The following is a 24,127-nucleotide window of genomic DNA, read 5'->3' on the forward strand; positions in this document are numbered from 1 at the left end:
ATAAACTGAACAAAAAATACAATTGTAATCTTTATCTAAAACTACAAATTAGATAATCTATACACAGCAGCACACACTTCAGTATGTCATAGATTTTAATATTCATCCCACATAGTAATGTTACATCTAAACACATGGTCCACAATCATAAAAATAAGACAATGGAAGTAGCAGTGATACTTAGTACCACTGACAATCACATTCAAACAGGAAGTCTGCAGTATGGTGTGTTTATAAATGACTGTATGCATGGCAATGCACTGCAAACTTCAATATGCAGTGTGGTGACCTGAGATCAGTTGGAAATCAAACTATTATTACACCTTCGTACATCAACACATCACTCATTCGTTACATGAAATTAAAATGAATGAGTTCCATGTGTAAATGCATGTTGTACTACTAGAATGTAATGAGTACAATTGTAATTATTGCCGAGACGTAATGTTCAGATGTGAAGTTGCAGAACAAGCGTACATGTATATAGAGGTTTAAAGCATTAAATCTAGTATTGCCCAATGCTATGAATAAAAATGTCTATTCTGTTGCTGTAGTTTCTAATAACGGTGATCCGCCACAAACAGGGACTCCCCTGAAGCTTTGCCAGCTCCTCCACCCTGGTATTTACCCACCGCAGCCAGACCATTTGCCTACAAAAACAAATTTTCACAAGTGAGAAGAAAATCACATTATTTCATCCCCACTCTTTCTCTTTACAGTCTTGATTTTATTTCGATTTTTCTCTACAGAATCAACGAATTGTTACAGTCTTTCTCCTTTACCTGTATTTAAAATGGTCATCCATGCATTTTCTTTGTGAAGGGAGATAACTTCTACCAGTACTGTAACTGGGAAAAATAACCTACCTTAGCCCGGGTAAGGAGCTGCTCTTGAGCTGCTTTCAAATTTTCATCCTTGCCTTGCCAGGCCTTCAGCACTGAGGCCTGTAGAGCTCGCCCAAAGGAGAAAGACAGTGCCCAAGGCTTGGGACCTGGGCAGAGATTTATGGCATTCAGATTGAGGGTAGAATCTTCCTCAGATTGCCCACCCGACAGGAAGGTGATACCTGAAATGAACAAATCACAATAAGAGTTAACGAATGGATGCATGAATTAAATGTTATAACACATGATTTTGTACACGTCTTTTAGGAGATGGAACAGTAATACTGAATCTGATTTTGAAATCTTGACAGGACTGAAAATTTACTTCTGTGTTTACATGCTATGATTAGTTAGGAAAACAGCTGCCTGAAACTACATCGCATTTACAGTATGAAGTATTTATTACCTGGGACAGCTGCAGGTACCCCCCGACTTAGAGCCAGCACCGTGGCTTTACCATTCTGCTCTGCTGTGTATTTCTTGGTACAAGACTGACCCGCAGTGACCATATTGGGCTTCAGTAAAGTTCCCTCCAGGAAAACGTGGTGATCTGCCAGAGCTTTGTAAGTAAATGCTAGAACCTAGAAAATATTCAAAAAGTAGAATTATGCAAGGTATATCGGGTAATTTTAGTGCTCTGGAATGTTAATTTGGGGGGGGGGGGGGGGGGGGGGAGAAAAATTCGGCAAAATTGAGAGCACTGAAATTTATATAAATGATACACTTGTTAAATGAAATTGTACCAAAAAAATAGATGGCTAAGATTTCATACTTTTTACAGAAAAGTGCTAAATATTCCCAATGCCAAAATTATAAGATGTAGACCATGTTGTTTTTTTTGCATTCTTTTGGCAAGAATGGAATATTTTTACCTGTTCTGTAACTTTCTGTGCTGTTTCTAAATCATGGTCTCCATCACACAACACCTCGGGTTCAACTATTGGAACCAGACCGTTCTAAAATTAAAAGTATTGCACCACTGTCAAACTGCTCTTCAAATGCAATTTTCATAGTCAACTTCACAATGAATAAATGTTAATATTTTGTTCAAAATGACAATCTACACTGTATTCATGTTTCACAATGGATTGTACTATAAAATATTCCACACACACACACACACACACCTGTTGACAGATACTAGCATACCGGGCCAGGACATTAGCATTCTCCAGCATTGCCTGATAAGATGGCGTGTGGGAGCCAATCTTGAGAACACATCTCCACTTGGCAAAATCTGCTCCATCCTTCTTATATTGTGCACACCGCTCAGACATACCATCTAGACCTGTAACATATATTCATCTCAATCCATTGTAAGTTTATAAATTTGTACAGTCATGCTATAGAAATTCAGAAGGGGATAGAATTTGCTCCTATGCATTAGAAAACTTTCATCTCCATTCTTTTAGCACCCTCATTATAAATGGGCAAATTAAAAACTGGATGAATCATAATTCTTGAGTGGTGATTACCAGCAATTCCTTCGGGCAACGTCAAAATGGGATGGAATGATTTTCAGTATGTCATGGTGAAAATGACATGGGGCAAATATTTTCTAGCATGCAATTGTACAATAAACTGTTATGAAATATTCCCATGAAATCTTTCTTGTTGCAAATTCTTTTGTTTTATGTACTTTCAAGGAAGTTTACCTTGTGTGGTACTTTCTCCATCTGTGCCTGCAAGGGGGACAACTCCTTTGTCAACCTTGATTCCAGGAATGATTCCTTTATCCTTCAAAACTTTGACAAATGGAATGCCCTCCTTCGTACTTTGGTAGAATGTCTCGTGGAACAGAATAACACCGCTGATGTTTTCTGCGACAGACTTGTCAGCTGAGAACAGCAGCTCTCTGTATCGCCGTCTGTTCTCCTCAGAGTTCTCTACTCCAATAGGAGCAAATCTCTTACCCATCGTTCCTGGAAGAAAATGTTTAATGTCTGAAGAGCAAAATTCAAAAATGCACTGAAATAATATCACACATACAATTGTTGGCCACCCAAGCTTTTGTAAAAAATACCTTCTGCAATCAGTATGTCCTTATTTTTTCACACAGTACTTCAGTACAATCTAAGACAATGTGGAGGAAAACTAATTTCATTCCAGGCACACTATTAGTGTCACCAGTTTTTTTGTTTGTATAGTCTAGAGATATACATTGTACAACCAGACATGTTAAGATTTGGAAAAGGATGGCGAGGTTTTAAATTACTATAGCAGCTAATGGACTCTGTTCTTGGTTTATTTTTGTCCCCCACCGCAATGAGGTAGAGGACATAGAAATATCGACCGGTGTCCGTGCGTCTGTCTGTCCATTCCACTTGATTTTGTGGATGTAACTCCTCTGAAACCGCTCAACGGATTTTTTCGTTAAAATTTTGTAGGATTGTTAGTAACCACATGTAGTTGATCATATTGTGCCGTCATTTTGATTTGACAAATTTTACAGGAGTTATGGGACTTTTGTACTTCCACTTTTTTGCAGCAGTGGGGGACATGGCTATGCATAGCAATCTTGTTAAATTATTCATCCTCCACAATCAATCTTTATCCCAGAGTCGTCATTTGTAATTCACATTACATGCATGAGTAAAGTTAATTAAACGTACATACACAATCTTGTTTACTTCAGGGCTCAGAATTTACAAAAACGATTTTCTTCAAGCAAGTATAAAAGTATATTGAAAGGCAAACTATCTGAAATACAGTTTATACATAAAATCTTCCTGACTTGTCACACAAAGAGGATGCTATTCCTCTTTCCAGCTAATGCTGCTTGGCTACCATTGTTTCTCCCCTATATCCAATAAAACAATACTAACAGTGAACATATCGCACTTTGTTACCCTACATAACAACATTACATGATTTACATGTATTCATTTTAAATGTTAACAGTCCACCGCAGTGATGTGGCAATCAAACAGATGACCCAAATAGTCTATTACACAACAACTAAAATGATGTCAAGTGCTACAGTCATGAGCAGTCAGCAGCATATCTGAATGATACACCATGTATATAAAATGTCAAAATGCTAGTTTGGGAGAAAAATTCATCAACTTTTGTAAATTCTGTGTCCAAGTGATAATTTCAATTCTGGGAGGCCTTAGATAAGAGTGTCTCAGACAATCCAGAACCTATTATGACACAGCTGTCAGACAATCCAGTACCTACTATAGCACACTGTCAGACAATCCAGAACCCACTATAACACGGCTGTCAGACAATCCAGTACCTATTATAACACACTGTCAGACAATCCAGTACCTACTATAACACAGCTGTCAGACAATCCAGTACCTACTATAACACAGCTGTCAGACAATCCAGTACCTATTATAACACACTGTCAGACAATCCAGTACCTATTATAACACAGCTGTCAGACAATTCAGTACCTACTATAACACACTGTCAGACAATCCAGAACCCACTATAAAACAGCTGTCAGACAATCCAGTACCTATTATAACACACTGTCAGACAATCCAGTACCTACTATAACACAGCTGTCAGAACCTACTATAACACGGCTGTCAGACAATCCAGTACCTATTATAACACACTGTCAGACAATCCAGTACCTATTATAACACACTGTCAGACAATCCAGTACCTACTATAACACACTGTCAGACAATCCAGTACCTACTATAACACACTGTCAGACAATCCAGTACCTATTATAACACACTGTCAGACAATCCAGTACCTACTATAACACACTGTCAGACAATCCAGTACCTATTATAACACAGTGTCAGACAATCCAGTACCTACTATAACACAGCTGTCAGAACCTACTATAACACGGCTGTCAGACAATCCAGTACCTATTATAACACAGCTGTCAGAGCCTACTATAAGACGGCTGTCAGAACCTACTATAACACAGCTGTCAGACAATCCAGTACCTACTATAACACACTGACAGACAATCCAGTACCTATTATAACACACTGTCAGACAATCCAGTACCTACTATAACACAGCTGTCAGACAATCCAGTACCTACTATAACACAGCTGTCAGAGCCTAATATAACACACTGTCAGACAATCCAGTACCTATTATAACACACTGTCAGACAATCCAGTACCTATTATAACACAGCTGTCAGACAATCCAGTACCTACTATAACACAGCTGTCAGAGCCTACTATAACACACTCTCAGACAATCCAGAACCTATTATAACACACTGTCAGACAATCCCGAACCTATTATAACACAGCTGTCAGACAATCCAGTACCTACTATAACACAGCTGTCAGACAATCCAGTACCTACTATAACACACTGTCAGACAATCCAGTACCTATTATAACACAGCTGTCAGACAATCCAGAACCTACTATAACACACTGTCAGACAATCCAGTAACTATTATAACACAGCTGTCAGACAATCCAGTACCTACTATAACACACTGTCAGACAATCCAGTACCTATTATAACACAGCTGTCAGACAATCCAGTACCTATTATAACACAGCTGTCAGACAATCCAGTACCTACTATAACACACTGTCAGACAATCCAGTACCTATTATAACACAGCTGTCAGACAATCCAGTACCTACTATAACACAGCTGTCAGACAATCCAGTACCTACTATAACACAGCTGTCAGACAATCCAGTACCTACTATAACACAGCTGTCAGACAATCCAGTACCTATTATAACACACTGTCAGACAATCCAGTACCTATTATAACACAGCTGTCAGACAATCCAGTACCTACTATAACACAGCTGTCAGACAATCCAGTACCTACTATAACACAGCTGTCAGACAATCCAGAACCCACTATAAAACAGCTGTCAGAACCTACTATAACACGGCTGTCAGACAATCCAGTACCTACTATAACACACTGTCAGACAATCCAGAACCTACTATAACACACTGTCAGACAATCCAGTACCTACTATAACACACTGTCAGAACCTACTATAACACACTGTCAGACAATCCAGTACCTACTATAACACACTGTCAGAACCTATTATAACACAGCTGTCAGACAATTCAGTACCTATTATAACACAGCTGTCAGACAATCCAGTACCTACTATAACACACTGTCAGACAATCCAGTACCTACTATAACACACTGTCAGGCAATCCAGAACCTACTATAACACAGCTGTCAGACAATCCAGTACCTACTATAACACAGCTGTCAGACAATCCAGTACCTACTATAACACAGCTGTCAGACAATCCAGTACCTATTATAACACACTGTCAGACCATCCAGTACCTATTATAACACAGCTGTCAGACAATCCAGTACCTACTATAACACAGCTGTCAGACAATCCAGTACCTACTATAACACACTGTCAGACAATCCAGAACCCACTATAAAACAGCTGTCAGAACCTACTATAACACGGCTGTCAGACAATCCAGTACCTATTATAACACACTGTCAGACAATCCAGTACCTACTATAACACAGCTGTCAGACAATCCAGAACCTACTATAACACACTGTCAGACAATCCAGTACCTACTATAACACACTGTCAGAACCTACTATAACACACTGTCAGACAATCCAGTACCTACTATAACACACTGTCAGAACCTATTATAACACAGCTGTCAGACAATTCAGTACCTATTATAACACAGCTGTCAGACAATCCAGTACCTATTATAACACGGCTGTCAGACAATCCAGTACCTATCATAACACACTGTCAGACAATGCAGTACCTACTATAACACAGCTGTCAGACAATCCAGTACCTATTATAACACACTGTCAGACAATCCAGTACCTATTATAACACACTGTCAGACAATCCAGTACCTACTATAACACACTGTCAGACAATCCAGTACCTACAATAACACAGCTGTCAGACAATCCAGTACCCACTATAACACAGCTGTCAGACAATCCAGTACCTACTTATAACACAGCTGTCGGAGCCTACTATAACACGGCTGTCAGAACCTACTATAACACAGCTGTCAGACAATCCAGTACCTACTATAACACACTGACAGACAATCCAGTACCTATTATAACACACTGTCAGACAATCCAGTATTTACTATAACACAGCTGTCAGACAATCCAGTACCTACTATAACACACTGTCAGACAATCCAGTACCTAATGTAACACACTGTCAGACAATCCAGTACCTACTATAACACAGCTGTCAGAACCTACTATAACACGGCTGTCAGACAATCCAGTACCTATTATAACACACTGTCAGACAATCCAGAACCTACTACAACACACTGTCAGACAATCCAGTACCTATTATAACACAGTTGTCAGACAATCCAGTACCTACTATAACACACTGTCAGACAATCCAGTACCTATTATAACACAGCTGTCAGACAATCCAGTACCTATTATAACACGGCTGTCAGACAATCCAGTACCTATTATAACACACTGTCAGACAATCCAGTACCTACTATAACACAGCTGTCAGACAATCCAGTACCTATTATAACACACTGTCAGACAATCCAGTACCTATTATAACACGGCTGTCAGACAATCCAGTACCTATTATAACACACTGTCAGACAATCCAGTACCTACTATAACACAGCTGTCAGACAATCCAGTACCTATTATAACACACTGTCAGACAATCCAGTACCTACTATAACACATGTCAGACAATCCCAAACCTATTATAATACACTGTCAGACAATCCCGAACTTATTATAACACAGCTGTCAGGCAATCCAGTACCTACTATAACACAGCTGTCAGACAATCCAGTACCTACTATAAAACACTGTCAGACAATCCAGTACCTATTATAACACACTGTCAGACAATCCAGTACCTATTATAACACAGCTGTCAGACAATCCAGTACCTATTATAACACACTGTCAGACAATCCAGTACCTATTATAACACAGCTGTTAGACAATCCAGTACCTACTATAACACAGCTGTCAGACAATCCAGTACCTACTATAACACACTGTCAGACAATCCAGTACCTACAATAACACAGCTGTCAGACAATCCAGTACCCACTATAACACAGCTGTCAGACAATCCAGTACCTACTTATAACACACCTGTCAGAGCCTACTATAACACGGCTGTCAGAACCTACTATAACACAGCTGTCAGACAATCCAGTACCTACTATAACACACTGACAGACAATCCAGTACCTATTATAACACACTGTCAGACAATCCAGTACCTACTATAACACAGCTGTCAGAACCTACTATAACACGGCTGTCAGACAATCCAGTACCTACTATAACACACTGTCAGACAATCCAGTACCTACTATAACACAGCTGTCAGAACCTACTATAACACGGCTGTCAGACAATCCAGAACCTATTATAATACACTGTCAGACAATCCCGAACCTATTATAACACAGCTGTCAGGCAATCCAGTACCTACTATAACACAGCTGTCAGACAATCCAGTACCTACTATAACACACTGTCAGACAATCCAGTACCTATTATAACACACTGTCAGACAATCCAGTACCTATTATAACACAGCTGTCGGACAATCCAGTACCTATTATAACACACTGTCAGACAATCCAGTACCTATTATAACACAGCTGTCAGACAATCCAGTACCTACTATAACACAGCTGTCAGACAATCCAGTACCTATTATAACACACTGTCAGACAATCCAGTACCTATTATAACACAGCTGTCAGACAATCCAGTACCTATTATAACACACTGTCAGACAATCCAGAACCTATTATAACACAGCTGTCAGACAATCCAGTACCTACTATAACACGGCTGTCAGACAATCCAGTACCTATTATAACACACTGTCAGACAATCCAGTACCTACTATAACACACTGTCAGACAATCCAGTACCTATTATAACACAGCTGTCAGACAATCCAGTACCTACTATAACACAGCTGTCAGACAATCCAGTACCTATTATAACACACTGTCAGACAATCCAGTACCTATTATAACACACTGTCAGACAATCCAGTACCTATTATAACACAGCTGTCAGACAATCCAGTACCTACTATAACACAGCTGTCAGAACCTACTATAACACACTGTCAGACAATCCCGAACCTATTATAACACACTGTCAGACAATCCCGAACCTATTATAACACAGCTGTCAGACAATCCAGTACCTACTATAACACAGCTGTCAGACAATCCAGTACCTACTATAACACACTGTCAGACAATCCAGTACCTATTATAACACAGCTGTCAGACAATCCAGAACCTACTATAACACACTGTCAAACAATCCAGTACCTATTATAACACAGCTGTCAGACAATCCAGTACCTACTACAACACACTGTCAGACAATCCAGTACCTATTATAACACAGCTGTCAGACAATCCAGTACCTATTATAACACAGCTGTCAGACAATCCAGTACCTATTATAACACACTGTCAGACAATCCAGTACCTATTATAACACAGCTGTCAGACAATCCAGTACCTACTATAACACAGCTGTCAGACAATCCAGTACCTACTATAACACAGCTGTCAGACAATCCAGTACCTACTATAACACACTGTCAGACAATCCAGTACCTACTATAACACACTGTCAGACAATCCAGAACCTACTATAACACAGCTGTCAGACAATCCAGTACCTACTATAACACACTGTCAGACAATCCAGTACCTACTATAACACACTGTCAGACAATCCAGAACCTACTATAACACAGCTGTCAGAACCTACTATAACACACTGTCAGACAATCCAGTACCTATTATAACACAGCTGTCAGACAATCCAGTACCTACTATAACACAGCTGTCAGACAATCCAGTACCTACTATAACACACTGTCAGACAATCCAGAACCTATCATAACACAGCTGTCAGACAATCCAGTACCTACTATAACACACTGTCAGACAATCCAGTACCTACTATAACACAGCTGTCAGACAATCCAGTACCTACTATAACACACTGTCAGACAATCCAGTATCTACTATAACACAGCTGTCAGAACCTACTATAACACACTGTCAGAACCTATTATAACACAGCTGTCAGACAATCCAGTACCTATTATAACACAGCTGTCAGACAATCCAGTACCTACTATAACACAGCTGTCAGAGCCTACTATAACACGGCTGTCAGAGCCTACTATAACACGGCTGTCAGAGCCTACTATAACACGGCTGTCAGAGCCTACTATAACACGGCTGTGGTGAGGCCAGAGGGAGGTGTGACACATGCTCTGTTGTACCAATTGAGGTTTGTTTTCCCTACCTGATATGAAAAATATGCAAGTCATCTTGACTTTGCCACAGTAGTGACTATGAAGTTTGATTCTCACCAGTAGACTCATCAGCTGCCAGAATCCCTTTTCCTGGAGCCACAATGGCCTTAGCAATTCTGTGGAGTTCAATCTCCTGCTCAGCAGTTAGGTACTGTGGAAAGGATGGCATGGTTGTATGTCACAATCTGCAAATAATATAAAATTAAATGTAAGTAACACAAATTGAAACATCAGTCAAGATACATGTACGTATTTCCCTACACACATACACACACACATACATACATTAGTAAAACTGCTTGCAGGATGATATTCATCTGTTAGGAGATAGTGAGTTCAAGGGTTGTCCTTAGGAATATAGGTCATGTTTGATTTGTAAAACAAACTGATAAGAATGGAAAGGCTGTCCTCCTTTTAGGTTATGTAGATTTATGTAGACTCACATTTGTGAGGTGATATACAGTAAAGTCACCGATGCTAGAAACTTGACCCTCGAACTCTCAGGAGGTGTATGGTTGTTATACACACGATAGTAATATGTGAATCAGTTAAAACTTTTGTGAGACCAGGTGTAGTTTTGGCTTAATTTTGACCTAATATGATTATGGTGGCATGAAAATCGTAATAGTTCACAATAAAATTTCCACTCTCTGAAAACTATATAACAGGAGTGTCTATCATTTTAGATTTTCCAGAAATCGAAATTAAATTTGATCTCATTTCTTATTTAATCCTGCCCAAATTAGTTAATGCCAAACTAACCTCGCCCTCTTTTAATCTTAATTCCTCGTTTACTAACTATGGTAATTGATGAAAAAAGTTATGAATGTTAATTAAATATAGAGGAGGCTCAGCCCAAGTTCAACCAGCATGCAGTGGAAAGGAAAAGACCTCTGTAATCAAAGTGCTCCTTCAACTCAAATAATACTGCTCTCCTATATTCCATCAATTTGAAATATAATTTCCTCCTGTACCAGGCATTTTTGTGGTTGAGGTAAGGTAATGTAATTCTCCTCCAAAAAAATCCCCAAGACTTTCTCCCTCTGAAGTCCCCCAACTCTCAATCTTTGCCCTCCCCCTCTTCCCCCACACTTTTTTTTCCCTTGCCCCTATATTATCACAACAGATTCCCCATACTTTTCAAACAATATTCCTTTTCCCTTGAAACAGATATTTGAGGATTTGTTGTATAATATGGTGTGTGTAACAACATGTTAGAGTAACTCAGTGAATCATATCCTTCCCAGTGTGTCACTGAATCATTTCATTCTGACATGAATGGAGATGTAAATTGTGCTACAGAGAAATAGACTTTGCATGGTTGTGACAGGTTGACAGTGTAGCAGTGCTACACTTTCAGGTCTAAGTAAATCCTAGGGTAGTCACGGGTAAACTCCTCAGACAGAATACTTCATTGTCAATAACCAATGATGGGCCCTCAAAGGGTAATATAGCAAATAAACAGAGCTGCTAATTGATCAAAGACATTAGATATTGATAAAAACAATGAAAGCAACATATTAGAACAAGATCAACAAGTCCAGCACAATCTCTATATTTAGCTATATAGTTTTATAAAGCTATTCTAAACAGCTTGATTAATCGAACTATATTTTGGATTGAATTTCTTTTAAGTGCAATGGCATAGCTAAAAATCGCATAATTTTTAAACATATTCAGTCTAATTAAAATTAGATCCTTTGATCAGCTCACATATATTGCTATACGTGAGCGGATCAAAGAAACATATTTGCATATTTGTACTCTTTGAACTAACAACACTGTTCTAATTAGAATTCATGACAATGTTTATACTTTGAACTAAGAATTTTCATGAAAAGGGAATTCCTTTGGTGTTGTTAGCTGTCCCCTGCCCTGTGTGTGTCGAAGCATAGATAAGAATGATAACTTTACAATGTGGAATCTGATTGCCAAATCATTCTTTTGATTCTCATTGACTTTTATTGTATGCTGAAGATTGGATATTTCAAATAGCTTAATAAATTAAAGCTATATAGCTAAATATAGAGATTGCGCTGGATCTGATTAAATATAACCATTAAACCATTAAAGTCAGTTATAAATCGTTTTAGGTACTGTATATTCTATAATAGTTTGCCAACAGCGTAAATTGTTATGCATGTATATAGACGCGTACACGTAGATAGGTCAATAACACCAGTCGACAATGCCTTTTAAAAATGAAAAAAACCCAACAAAAACCAAAAAACAAACACACATGTCAACCACTACTACAGGAAAAATTACTATAGCTATCATATCATAGTAATGATTATAAAGTTATAGGCCTACCTGAGGTAAAATCGCTTCCGCAAGCCGAATCGGAGTTGTTTATCGATGTTCGGAGGGTGTGTGCATTTGGCATGATTTGATTGGCTGCTGTCACACTGTCCTTGACACTAGTGGAAAAAAGTTTGTAAACAATTAAAAAACAAAACAAAAAACATGTTTTCGTAATTTCTGATGCAATCAGTCTGTAGGTAATCCACAGTTGACTACGTAATTTAAAATGCGACGAACATTCTCGGACTGGACAGGGTCACACACAGGCGCTTGTATATGCTATGTAATAAAAATGTGTTAGTTTATAAAAATAAGCACCTGTGGATGGCGTGTATTTGATGGGACGGGACGTTTACTCTGAGACTTAATTAGACCTATAGCCACATTATTGTTCTCATTAATTCAATTGATGCGCGCATTAATTCAATTGATGAGAGCAATAATTGAATTGAAGCGCGCATTAATTCGTTTGATGAGAGCAATAATTGATTTAATGCGCGCAGCAAGAGAGCAATAATTGAATTGATGATATCTTCAATTATTTGAGTTTATGTTAATTTGGCGCTCTATATGCATGCAATTTTAGAATTGACACAAAAATTAACCAGTAACCAATGTAATTTTTTTATAGAACATTTTGGTAATCCATATTACACGCTATTTACATAATCCGGATGGCTAATCATTAGATATTCAACTGTTTGCATTCGTCATTGATTAGATATTGGCGAATTTGTATGATTTTGGATCCAATAAATCTAACGATATCGTATTACATTTTTCACTTTTCTAAAATTCAGCTGTTCCTCTAGAGGTAGCATCACCTCTCCTATCCTCATTGTGCCTGGTGGCACATATTCTCCACAGAGCATCTCCGTCCATTCCTACTGGCTGCTGTTGTGCTAATACCATGGATTACCAGCCAACATCTGCCCTCTCCCTTTCTATTAATACCATGGATTACCAGCCAACATCTGCCCTCTCCCTTTCTATTAATACCATGGATTACCAGCCAACATCTGCCCTCTCCCTTTCTATTAATACCACGGATTACCAGCCAACATCTGCCCTCTCCCTTTCTATTAATACCACGGATTACCAGCCAACAGCTGCCCTCTCCCTTTCTATTAATACCACGGATTACCAGCCAACAGCTGCCCTCTCCCTTTCTATTAATACCACGGATTACCAGCCAACAGCTGCCCTCTCCCTTTCTATTAATACCATGGATTACCAGCCAACATCTGCCCTCTCCCTTTCTATTAATACCACGGATTACCAGCCAACATCTGCCCTCTCCCTTTCTATTAATACCACGGATTACCAGCCAACATCTGCCCTCTCCCTTTCTATTAATACCACGGATTACCAGCCAACATCTGCCCTCTCCCTTTCTATTAATACCACGGATTACCAGCCAACAGCTGCCCTCTCCCTTTCTATTAATACCACGGATTACCAGCCAACAGCTGCCCTCTCCCTTTCTATTAATACCATGGATTACCAGCCAACATCTGCCCTCTCCCTTTCTATTAATACCATGGATTACCAGTCAACATCTGCCCTCTCCCTTTCTATTAATACCATGGATTACCAGCCAACATCTGCCCTCTCCCTTTCTATTAATACCATGGATTACCAGCCAACATCTGCCCTCTCCCTTTCTATTAATACCATGGATTACCAGTCAACATCTGCCCTCTCCCTTTCTATTAATACCACGGATTACCAGCCAACATCTGCCCTCTCCCTTTCTATTAATACCACGGATTACCAGCCAACATCTGCCCTCTCCCTTTCTATTAATACCACGGATTACCAGCCAACATCTGCCCTCTCCCTTTCTATTAATACCACGGATTACCAGCCAACATCTGCCCTCTCCCTTTCTATTAATACCACGGATTACCAGCCAACAGCTGCCCTCTCCCTTTCTATTAATACCATGGATTACCAGCCAACATCTGCCCTCTCCCTTTCTATTAATACCATGGATTACCAGTCAACATCTGCCCTCTCCCTTTCTATTAATACCATGGATTACCAGCCAACATCTGCCCTCTCCCTTTCTATTAATACCATGGATTACCAGCCAACATCTGCCCTCTCCCTTTCTATTGTGCGGCGCCAAGTTGTCTTTGGTCGCTTAGACTTCTTCCTTCGGGTGCCCAAGTTAATGCGATGTTAGTCACTGGTAGGATGTTCTCTCAGTGTATGTCCCATAAACTTCCATCTTCTCATCATGCTCTAGATGCCGACTCCCTCACTGGTTAGTCTCATCCTTTCTCTCTGTAACATGTCTTCACTTCAATCAAATCAAATCACTACTCGATCTTCCCATTTTATATATAGTTTGAATTTTCCTTTTGATGTTAATTATTGCTGCTCCATACCTCTTCAATTCTGATAAAGATGTTTACTGCTTTTGAAAGTCTGTTTTTAATTCATCTCCCATCCCCTCCTTCTGATGGTACTGTAGCTCCTAAGTATGTAAACTATTTTTTTTCTATTTTTTCCTGTCCTCGTTCGTGGCGTTAATTATCATCACTTTTGTTTTGCCAACGATAACTTTGAGTTCCGTTCTCTGCTTATTTCACCATATTTGTTGTTTTCCATTGCATATGTTGTTTCCTTGACGACAATAACGCGACTTTATCCGCAAAAGCTAGATCGTTCAATTCGTTGTTCACATTCCATTGTATCCCGTTCTCTCCATTCTTCACTGACCTCTTCATTATCCAGTCCATCGCAATTAGGAATTTTAAAAAACCAGACATGTTACAGCCTTGTTTCAATCCTGGTTTTATACGCTCGTCGAAGACGAAACGTGAAATATGGTATACCGTCTGTCCGGACCTTGTAGGCAAAATGCAAAATTAACCGTAAGCTTCAGGATCTTACAACTTGCTATATTTGATCACCGTGATCAGACAAAGATGCCTATTGTTTTCTAAGGTCAAGGTCGTAGTATCAGTTAATAGGAACATTTTGTAGGCAGAATACATATCGAACTTTTGGAGCTAGGATCTTACAACTTTGTACATTTAGTCACCATGATGAGAGAAAGATGCCTAATGTTATACGCCCATCGAAGACGGGACGTATTATGGTATACCGTCTGTTCGGACCTTGTAGGCACAATGAACCGTAAGCTCCAGGATCTTACAACTTACCATGATGAGAGGAAGATGCCTATTGCTTTTCAAGGTCAAAGGTCTGCCTTGTGGCACTGAGAGGGTTTGATTATTTAAGATGCGTTTTTTAAAAGTTATTTTTCTCCCTCGTTTCTCTCCAAAAAGAAATCTTGTCTTGACTATTCGAATAGACAACATCAAATACATTACGTGTATAGGTGCGTTTGTTACAAGATTAATTTGATGTCTAATATACATGAAATGATTACACCAACTATACTTCTTGTACATTACATAGTCCTTAGGGTGGGTTAGTGCATGAGGGCTAACAGCATGTTCTATCTGTAACAGATGCACTGTCATGATCGTGTGCAGGATTGGACAAAACAAGATGGCAGACGGCATTTCCAAACAAAGGTAGGCTCTTAAAACTCTTCATTTTACCGACTTATTAGACGACGAATTTATGAATTTAAAACACTGCCTGGCCAGGGAGGCATCATTAAGTTGATTGGTTGTTGGAATTCTTACTCATGTACACGTACAACTCTAAATTCATTGATCGAAGTTGACGATGTTGCCTCGATAGAATTCGAAGCGGGCGAAGATGTTTCTAATCATGTTTTCATGCATTTTAAGAAAGATACTTTCGGTAAAATAGACTCTGCACATATCTTTTGATGAAAACTTGAACCAGTGTATGCGATTTGTCCCTTAAATTGCATTGGTTAGATAGATATCTTGACTTGAACATTTGCTAATGTGCAGGATTGGACTGTGGTCGTTTCCACGATAAACGTGCCGGATTGGACCTCGATTTTGGTTCAGGATTGGACCCTCTTTTTATATTTATTTTCAAAATCCTTTATATTTTCGAATCTCGACTTCACTTTATCATATTTTAGTTTGATTAATGTAGCTTATTAGATTCTCAGACATTTCCAACATGACCATGGTGTATTTTGAAATTTTTTTTTTACTGTTATCAATTTACATCGTCGTTTAAGTTCCCCTAGTGGGGACCAAGCCCCCAGAAGCTTCTGGATTTTACAGATTTTATAGGGTTTGAAATGTGTCCTATTTAGTCATTTGTACTATTTTCTATCATTTTTGATAAGGTAAAATTAATAAAATGGAAAAAATTAAGTTCTCCTAATAAAGTAATTCAAGAATTCAAAAGATTTTGCCATTTATTTCTCCGGGAGTGGAAAAAATTATTGTTTCTTTTATCGTTTGACACATTTTTCTAAAGAAGATACCACGCTTTACCTTAAATTTGAAAATTTTAGAGGGGGGGGGGGGGGGGGGGCTGTGACCCCCTTCCTTTAAATCCGCCACTTATTATGATGCATTGTTTCAACAACAACAAAAAATATATCACAGAGTACATATTTTGAAAGGATTTGACTTCTTTCATTTAGATTTTTTTTTAAAGTCTAGTAGAAAGAATATTCCTTAAGGCAAAATACTATAATTTCTTCCACTCTCGAAGAAATAAATGACAAAATCTTTTGATTTACATGTATTAAATTACTTTTGGTGGGAGAACTTACATTTTTTCATAAACCCTTAAAATCTGCGTCATTTGATTAATTTCACCTTATTAAAAATGACAGAAAATAGTATAAATGACAATGTAAGAGACATATCTCAAGCCCTATAAAATCTGTAAAATCCAGGAGCTTCCCCCTGGGTCCCTAAAGTGGCCCCAGACCCCCTGCCGCATAAAGTTGCGCCCCCAACCGCAATTCCTGGATCCGCCCCTATATTGTGTTAATAATTGTAACAATCAGTGTCTAAGGTATAAAAAGTCTCTGATATATAAACAAATTTCTTTTGTAGATACAATATTAAGAGGACTCAGAAAAGTACAGGATAATCATATATTTTTGAATAATTTTTTCTTATATGTTTGTATAAAGAAGTATCATTTCATTGCCAAAACCACTGACCTCGATCCATGCAACTTCCATTCTGTACAATATTTAGAAAGCGTGTCTATACAATATTATAGTTAATTTTTGTCAATTCGCATGTTATATTGTTCTGAATCCAAAACAGTTCTGGAAATAAATTATATTTTATTCTATTCTATTTGAATAATTATTTTCTAGATAATATTGTAGAAATCTATTGATTGGATCAAAAAATTTTAAAATTTGAACAAAGTTTCTATCGATCCCTTCTTTTCCGTTATTTATTATTTATTGTATCGGTCAATCGATCGACAGAAGGAATTCGACATAGCGTTCTAATCAAGCCTAGGCAGGCCTGGAGATCGATTTGTTTAAACATAAATTTATCAGTATCAATTATGCATATATTATTTTTACCGACAAACTCTACATTGCCACGTAGTTTTAAAAATGTACTTTTTTGTTCATATAATATTTATAAATAAGTGCCTCTGATGAGGACTCCCATCTCTCGGTTCTCGAATAGTCCTCAACGTCAGTGATATGTGGCCTGTACATACATGTGTAAGTATAATCAATTATACATCATATTCTGATCCGGGAGGGGGGGGGGGGCTGTCCTTAAGTACCTATGGTAATATCAAACTATTTTGTAAAGACGTTGGCAATTGTGATATCGTAAAGTTTTTAGCAATGATATGGTGAAAATACTCATTTATTAAGTTTTGAATATCTTACGAGTTGTTTTAAATATTGTCGTCTGCATTCTTGGACAGCCAGAAGCATGCTATGGATACAGAAAGTAAAAAGTTGTTTTTATATTTAAATTGTAAAATTTGAATTTCTTTTTTATCAAGGCGGTGGTGTTAATTTCCACTCTGTCCTTTGCCCTTTATTTCAATGTGACGTATGGTTACGCGTGGCTGGGATACCCGAGTGCAAACCATCAGATCGGACAGAGATACCTGCACGGTATGGCGGCTGTTGTTGTTTTTCTCCATATAGTATAATATGCGCTTACACCAAAGGAAATTAATGAAATCTGAAATCCGTAGCTGCGCACGTGTATACACACACACACACACACTCTCTCTCTCTCTCCTTAAAAACAGCAACCGTAACTGCATATGCTACATTTACAACAATTATAGTGTTTACTTTTCACGAGATTTCTGAAGAGAAGGTAAATGTCATAGACTTGTTCTATATACATGTATATACGTACATGTATTTGTATGACCTTTTACCTTGTAGAAAAGGGGGTTGAAAAGCACATATTGAAAGCCATGGAGCATTTCAAGTAAGATACCACTATTCAAGGCACAAACAATTGATTTACAACGCAAATTCAGTATATTCAAGGTGTATATACTGTAGTATATGAAATTCACATTTACCTACAGAAAAGCTGCTGACCAGGGTCACCCTCACGCTGCTTACAATTTGGCTATCGGTCACCTGAAGGGGTACAAGTCTGGTCTCAAACCCGGGTAAGGTTAAACCAGTATGCACCCCCTCCCCAAATAAGTTACTTTACCATTCAAAATGTTTATACTATAAGAAGGATGATAACGTAGATGTAATATGGTTTTTGTTGTGATATATGACAGTGAAGCCCACATGCTGATTCAACATGCTGCATCTAAAGGCGTGAAGGAAGCGCATCAAGTGTTGAACGAGGTGTGCTCCAGAGGAGGCTGTAAAAACTAGTAAACGATGGAGAGTTGAGGAAAATCTTTGATTCCCTCCCAAATCATATGTATCCGATTCGGGAGCGGATGAAATATTTTATGTTAGTAAAATTGGATCGAAGTTATTAGCAATGATGCACTAGTACTAATAGATACACTTTCGAGTTACTGCTGGACAAAGATCAACAACGAAACATGCTGGACCGATAACTTAAAACTGCTGCGGTTTTATTTTCCTACTTTGACATAAAACAATGTTCGTTTCCGAGACTGGCTCATATTTGTATGTGATAGCGCCACAGTCACAGGAGGCAGAACAGCGAATCGTGAATGACAGCTGTATTTATATGACCTAAACAAGAAACAATAGATCCCCGGAATATATGCCCAGTTTTGTTCTTTCGTGGGTTTTTTTTTTCTGCGGCAAAAGTAACTGTTGATCTGCTGGAAACCAACATGTATATATCATTCCGTCCAAAAAGCAATAGTTTTTTTCTTTCTTTTTTATAATACACATGTACATTGTACTGTTTGCATTTATAAACATATTTTGTTAAAATAAAGATACTTAGTAATTCTCACTTGTTCGTTCATCTTTTTACAAATAATATTCATGCAAGTAACTTTGGGGTTCTTGTAGACCTTTTCCCCCATAAGCACGATTAGTGCACGGGCCGTGCTTGGAGAAAATCCTCGTTAAGTAGGTGTTCGAGTTGTGGCTTCTATCGTCATGGCCAGGACATTTTGTTTGTTGGTTTGATTTTCATGTTATATACATGTATGTATGACTCTGCGCTTAGCGGTTGCCATGTCATCCATCTGATTTCATCTTGTAAAACAAATGGACGTATATTTTTAAGTTAATTATAGCTAGCCTATCAGGTGATGCAATGGATTCTGATTTGAATGATATATAGCATTCGGTCAATCTAATTAAAATTAGACCTTTCACCTCAACAGATAACGAAGAGCGAGATGAAAGGTCTACTTTTAATTAGATTGGCATTCGGTGAGATCCCTTACCACTTGCTCAAACACTTCAACACAGTTATGAGATTTCGTGTAAATTGGTCTTAGCCGTTCGTTTTCTTCATTTTGTTAGAAAATAGAAAACTCCACCTAAAATTTAATTACATCAGTTAAAAGACAACATCATTTCAAATGTATACCATAAACTTCCGTATATACAAATATGACATTTGGTCACGGTGCTTCAGAAAAGAAACGCTGTTTCACACATGTAACTACTCCTATGTGTAAATCTTGTTTGGTTAAAACCGGCAATGTTTCTAACTATATCTGTTTACATGTAATTAAATATCTATATTCACCAATGTTGTGTCAATAATGATATGTTATTTATCAATTTTTTTTTTTTTTTTTACACCTACTACTTGTAACATGGACAGAATTAAACATCAGATGCGATTACTACTCCCCCTCCCCCCCCCCTCTTCTCCATCCCTTCAATTTGACGAAATGCACATTCTAAAAAGTGTTCTCCACAATATCAAAGAAACTAAACCTTGTTAATTTGGGTGGATATGATATAACTTATCAAAACTCAGTGAAGAGCTTTAAAAAGACTAGGCCTATTACCGCATCGGTGAGCACGTCTCCTAATTCCGGTGCAAGGGCAGTAAATGCAAAAACTCTCTTCATTGTTGGGTACCCCATCTTCGCAAGCCAAGGGTTTACGATCTGCTTCGCTTCTCTACAACTTGTAGAGAAGCGGAGCGGATCTTAAATACTTGGCTAGCGAAGATGCAGGTATCCACGGTTGATTACGTTTTGTTTCTCGTGGATATGAAAGGCGAAGATAACAGTGATATCCGACGATGTATAACTCATTTAAAGAGACACTACAGCTCATTTTCCACATTTTAATGAAGTGTTTTTTAAACCACATATTGATAAAATGATAAAATTCACATCGATACTGACAATTTTGAACAATTGGGATGCATCAATTTACTCTCAACTGCGCTTTGAAGATCGTCCGGAATTCCAAGATTTCTTCATGCTGACTCGGACTTTTGAATGCTTATTTACATCACGTGATTTTGAATGACAGCAAAGGTGTTGTGTAGGAACTTATCTAAATTCCCCTTCAAGGGGGTCCACACTCACCTTTCAAGTACATAAGATTATTCCCTGCTCCTTATAATAACTAATTATAAATCATTATTTCAACAGAAACCCTTCCATGTTCCCATTGACCGATGTTTTTACAACTAACACGTGTCGTGTTCAGATAAAAATAGCACTTACTTTCAAACGTAGTGTCTTCGCAGCTAGTCTCAATGGCAGATCTAGGGGGCCAGTATCCCCCCTCCCTTTTTACGCCACAGATTGTGAATGAAAATCCAAATTTTGCACCCGAATAGCCGATTACTTTGGCTAATCTTTGACTTTCACACCCCTCTTCGGAAATCCTAGATCCGCCACTGAGTTACATGCGTTTTTCCGAGTTCTCTGTTTTCCAACGGTCATACTGATCCCTAGGTAAATTTTATTTCACGCATGAGTTTTATCTCATTCTATTTTTACCTCGTTTCTCACAGAATCTGTCAAAATTCTAGATCTATCAACTACACTTCCCTCACTGGACGACATTCTGCACTGTTTACTGTCTATGCGCATGCGTCTGAAGACTAAAAGGAGGAGACTCGATATTTTTTGTATAGGCCATCAAAAAGTATTAATTTTTACGTTAAAACGATAATTTTTAACTTTAGATAAGTGTTATTTTCGTAAAGTTCATACTTTCAACAATGTAACAAAAATTGAGAAAGCGCTGGGAAAATTGTCATTTCATGATTTTTGCGCAAAATGAGCTGTAGTGTCTTTTTTCTAAAAATCGTTGCAAGACACAAGTACATGGAAAATAGATGTTTCTGAAATCATTATTATCATGACTTTCAAATAATTTTCATAAAGCTCCGACGTCCACAGCGCAATATTTTATCTCCCAAAATTGAAGAGTTCCTATAGTCTGTTTTTTAAGTCTCATATACAATAGCATTCTCTCACCAGAGGGCGCGTTACGCACAGAAATTTGCAGGGGTAGAGAATAATACAGTAGGCCGGTTTGTGCACAGGCACCTGGCTCATGATTATTCCACCACCACCCTTCCCTCCCCACACCTTATTTTTTCTGATCTGGGATATACTTATTTTCTCTACTTATGTTTTGTGAATATGCATTACTTATTATCCAAAATTGTTAGTTTTCGTCTCTGTCACGTATTAGTAAAGATCACGTATAATCGCCTAGTATACGTATTAAAAAAATAAGTCGTGGGGTGAGGAGGGGGTAGTGGGGGTGGAATAATCATGATCCATGCCTGTGGGTTTGTGGAAATACCTATATATCAGTAATTTAATAAAACAGACTATAGTAACTCTTTAATTTCAGGAGATAAAATATGTGCCATGGAATTTTAATCCAGCATTTGAACGGAAAATTTAGTGAGATTTTTTATTATTGAATTTACATACCTAAACGGTAAGTAATGCAGCATCAATAAGTATATAAAGAGTTGATTTAAAGTCAAATAACTAGTTATATGAAGCGAGTGGTAATGTCACCTAAGTGCACATTACTTTGCTAGAACCGACTGAAGTTGAAAGTAAATTTCCAGACGGGAATTACGAAGGACTGCTCCGAGATTTGGGGAAGGCATCAGTCCAAATATCCAGCTGAGCCGAATCTCAACCGATATTACCTCAATTCTGTCTCCCATTTGACTGTCTGGCCAGCGGCGATCGAACCTGTCTGCATGCATGACCACCACCCATGATAATCAATGACGGTCATTTTTGGACCTGCAGCTTAAGGTTGTGAAAAGAGATGTGAGATTTTATTATTATTTTCATTTCAATTTATGTTAATTTAACCTGTATTCATTTTTTTATTGCAACATGTGTACAGAAATCGCATTTGAAAAATGATTTTTGACACGATCCCTTTCACTCACAATTTTCAGTAACAGTGATTCGATATTGGAAACCTTACAACCTGCAACTTTATAGCTAATATAATCATTACCTGCTTTCACAACAATGTGATGTTTTCAGGGCTTTTAGATGAATAATTATAGTAAATATCTGTAACAACTTCACATACCTACATTGCACCTCTCTCATCGAATGTCGATCTAAAAGTGAAAGTTGTCTGCTTCACACGGTTTTTCTAATCTACGTCACGACAAAGCTTGTTGATTTTTTACTTAAAATTACGCCATCGAACAAGTTAAACAATTTTTTTCTCTCAAAAACTGGTGCTAGGAAGACCCACTCTTCATGACAGGATACTTTACTCTAAGTGATGGGACTTTAAGTAAGAAAAATCAATATATGCACCCAGGGGTGCATGAGCCGAGTTGCATGGGATACATTGTAAAGTCAGGAATGATGTGACATATTTATAATTGTGAAGAACTAATTTCAGTTTTAAACTTTCCGAGTTACTGTCCAGAAACCATCTTTGTCTGAAGTTTTCAATCTATTTTCGGTCACTGTGACCTTGACCTTTGTTCTCCAAAATCAATAGGGGCCTTGCTTTGCTGGTATCCAACAATATATCCAAGTTTCATTTGATTCAAATTAAAAAATTTCGAGTTATCCTCCGAAAACCAAAATTTTTGGAAATTTTAAATCTATTTTCGGTCACCTTGACCTTTGACCTATTTACTCCAAAATCAATAGGGGTTTTCCTTATCTGGTACATAACAATATCTTTAAGTATCATTTGATTCGGATTTAAACTTTCTGAGTTATCATCCGGAAACCAAATACTTCTGAAATTTTCATTCTATATTCGGTCACTGTGACTTTGACCTTTTCTCTCCAAAATCTATAGGGGTCTTCCTTACCTGGTACCCAACA

General features: G+C 38.0%; 3 protein-coding genes across 5 annotated transcripts; 2 read left to right on the plus strand and 1 right to left on the minus strand.

Annotated features, from left to right (window-relative positions):
- Window positions 1–17: 17 nt before the first annotated feature.
- Window positions 18–12,650, minus strand: LOC125674800 (fructose-bisphosphate aldolase-like). 2 transcript variants are annotated; one of them, XM_048912097.2, is made up of 8 exons: window positions 12,506–12,650; window positions 10,250–10,377; window positions 2,540–2,806; window positions 2,012–2,172; window positions 1,757–1,840; window positions 1,291–1,465; window positions 867–1,066; window positions 18–650 (listed from the first exon to the last, which is right to left on the minus strand). In XM_048912097.2, the coding sequence occupies exons 2-8, from the start codon at window positions 10,359–10,361 to the stop codon at window positions 558–560; spliced, it is 1,092 nt and encodes a 363-aa protein (XP_048768054.1). In that variant the 5' UTR covers window positions 10,362–10,377; window positions 12,506–12,650; the 3' UTR covers window positions 18–557. The 2 variants fall into 2 exon arrangements, with proteins under 2 accessions (XP_048768054.1, XP_056021709.1); XM_056165734.1 differs by lacking the exon at window positions 12,506–12,650 and adding an exon at window positions 10,478–10,525.
- Window positions 12,651–13,406: 756 nt separating this feature from the next.
- LOC125664915 (dentin sialophosphoprotein-like) lies at window positions 13,407–14,684 on the plus strand. Its single transcript, XM_048897736.2, has one exon. It carries the CDS (start codon window positions 13,407–13,409, stop codon window positions 14,682–14,684), a length of 1,278 nt encoding a protein of 425 aa, XP_048753693.2.
- A 1,230-nt stretch (window positions 14,685–15,914) lies between these two features.
- On the plus strand, window positions 15,915–19,813 carry LOC125674785 (secretory immunoglobulin A-binding protein EsiB-like). Of its 2 annotated transcripts, none has more exons than XM_048912068.2 (5): window positions 15,915–16,047; window positions 18,404–18,518; window positions 18,801–18,846; window positions 18,950–19,036; window positions 19,157–19,813. In XM_048912068.2, the coding sequence occupies exons 1-5, from the start codon at window positions 15,982–15,984 to the stop codon at window positions 19,254–19,256; spliced, it is 414 nt and encodes a 137-aa protein (XP_048768025.2). In that variant the 5' UTR covers window positions 15,915–15,981; the 3' UTR covers window positions 19,257–19,813. The 2 variants fall into 2 exon arrangements, with proteins under 2 accessions (XP_048768025.2, XP_048768032.2); XM_048912075.2 differs by lacking the exon at window positions 15,915–16,047 and adding an exon at window positions 17,265–18,110.
- Window positions 19,814–24,127: the final 4,314 nt, after the last annotated feature.

Source organism: Ostrea edulis, chromosome 1 (assembly GCF_947568905.1).
Source record: "Ostrea edulis chromosome 1, xbOstEdul1.1, whole genome shotgun sequence".
NCBI classification, from domain to species: Eukaryota; Metazoa; Mollusca; class Bivalvia; order Ostreida; family Ostreidae; genus Ostrea; species Ostrea edulis.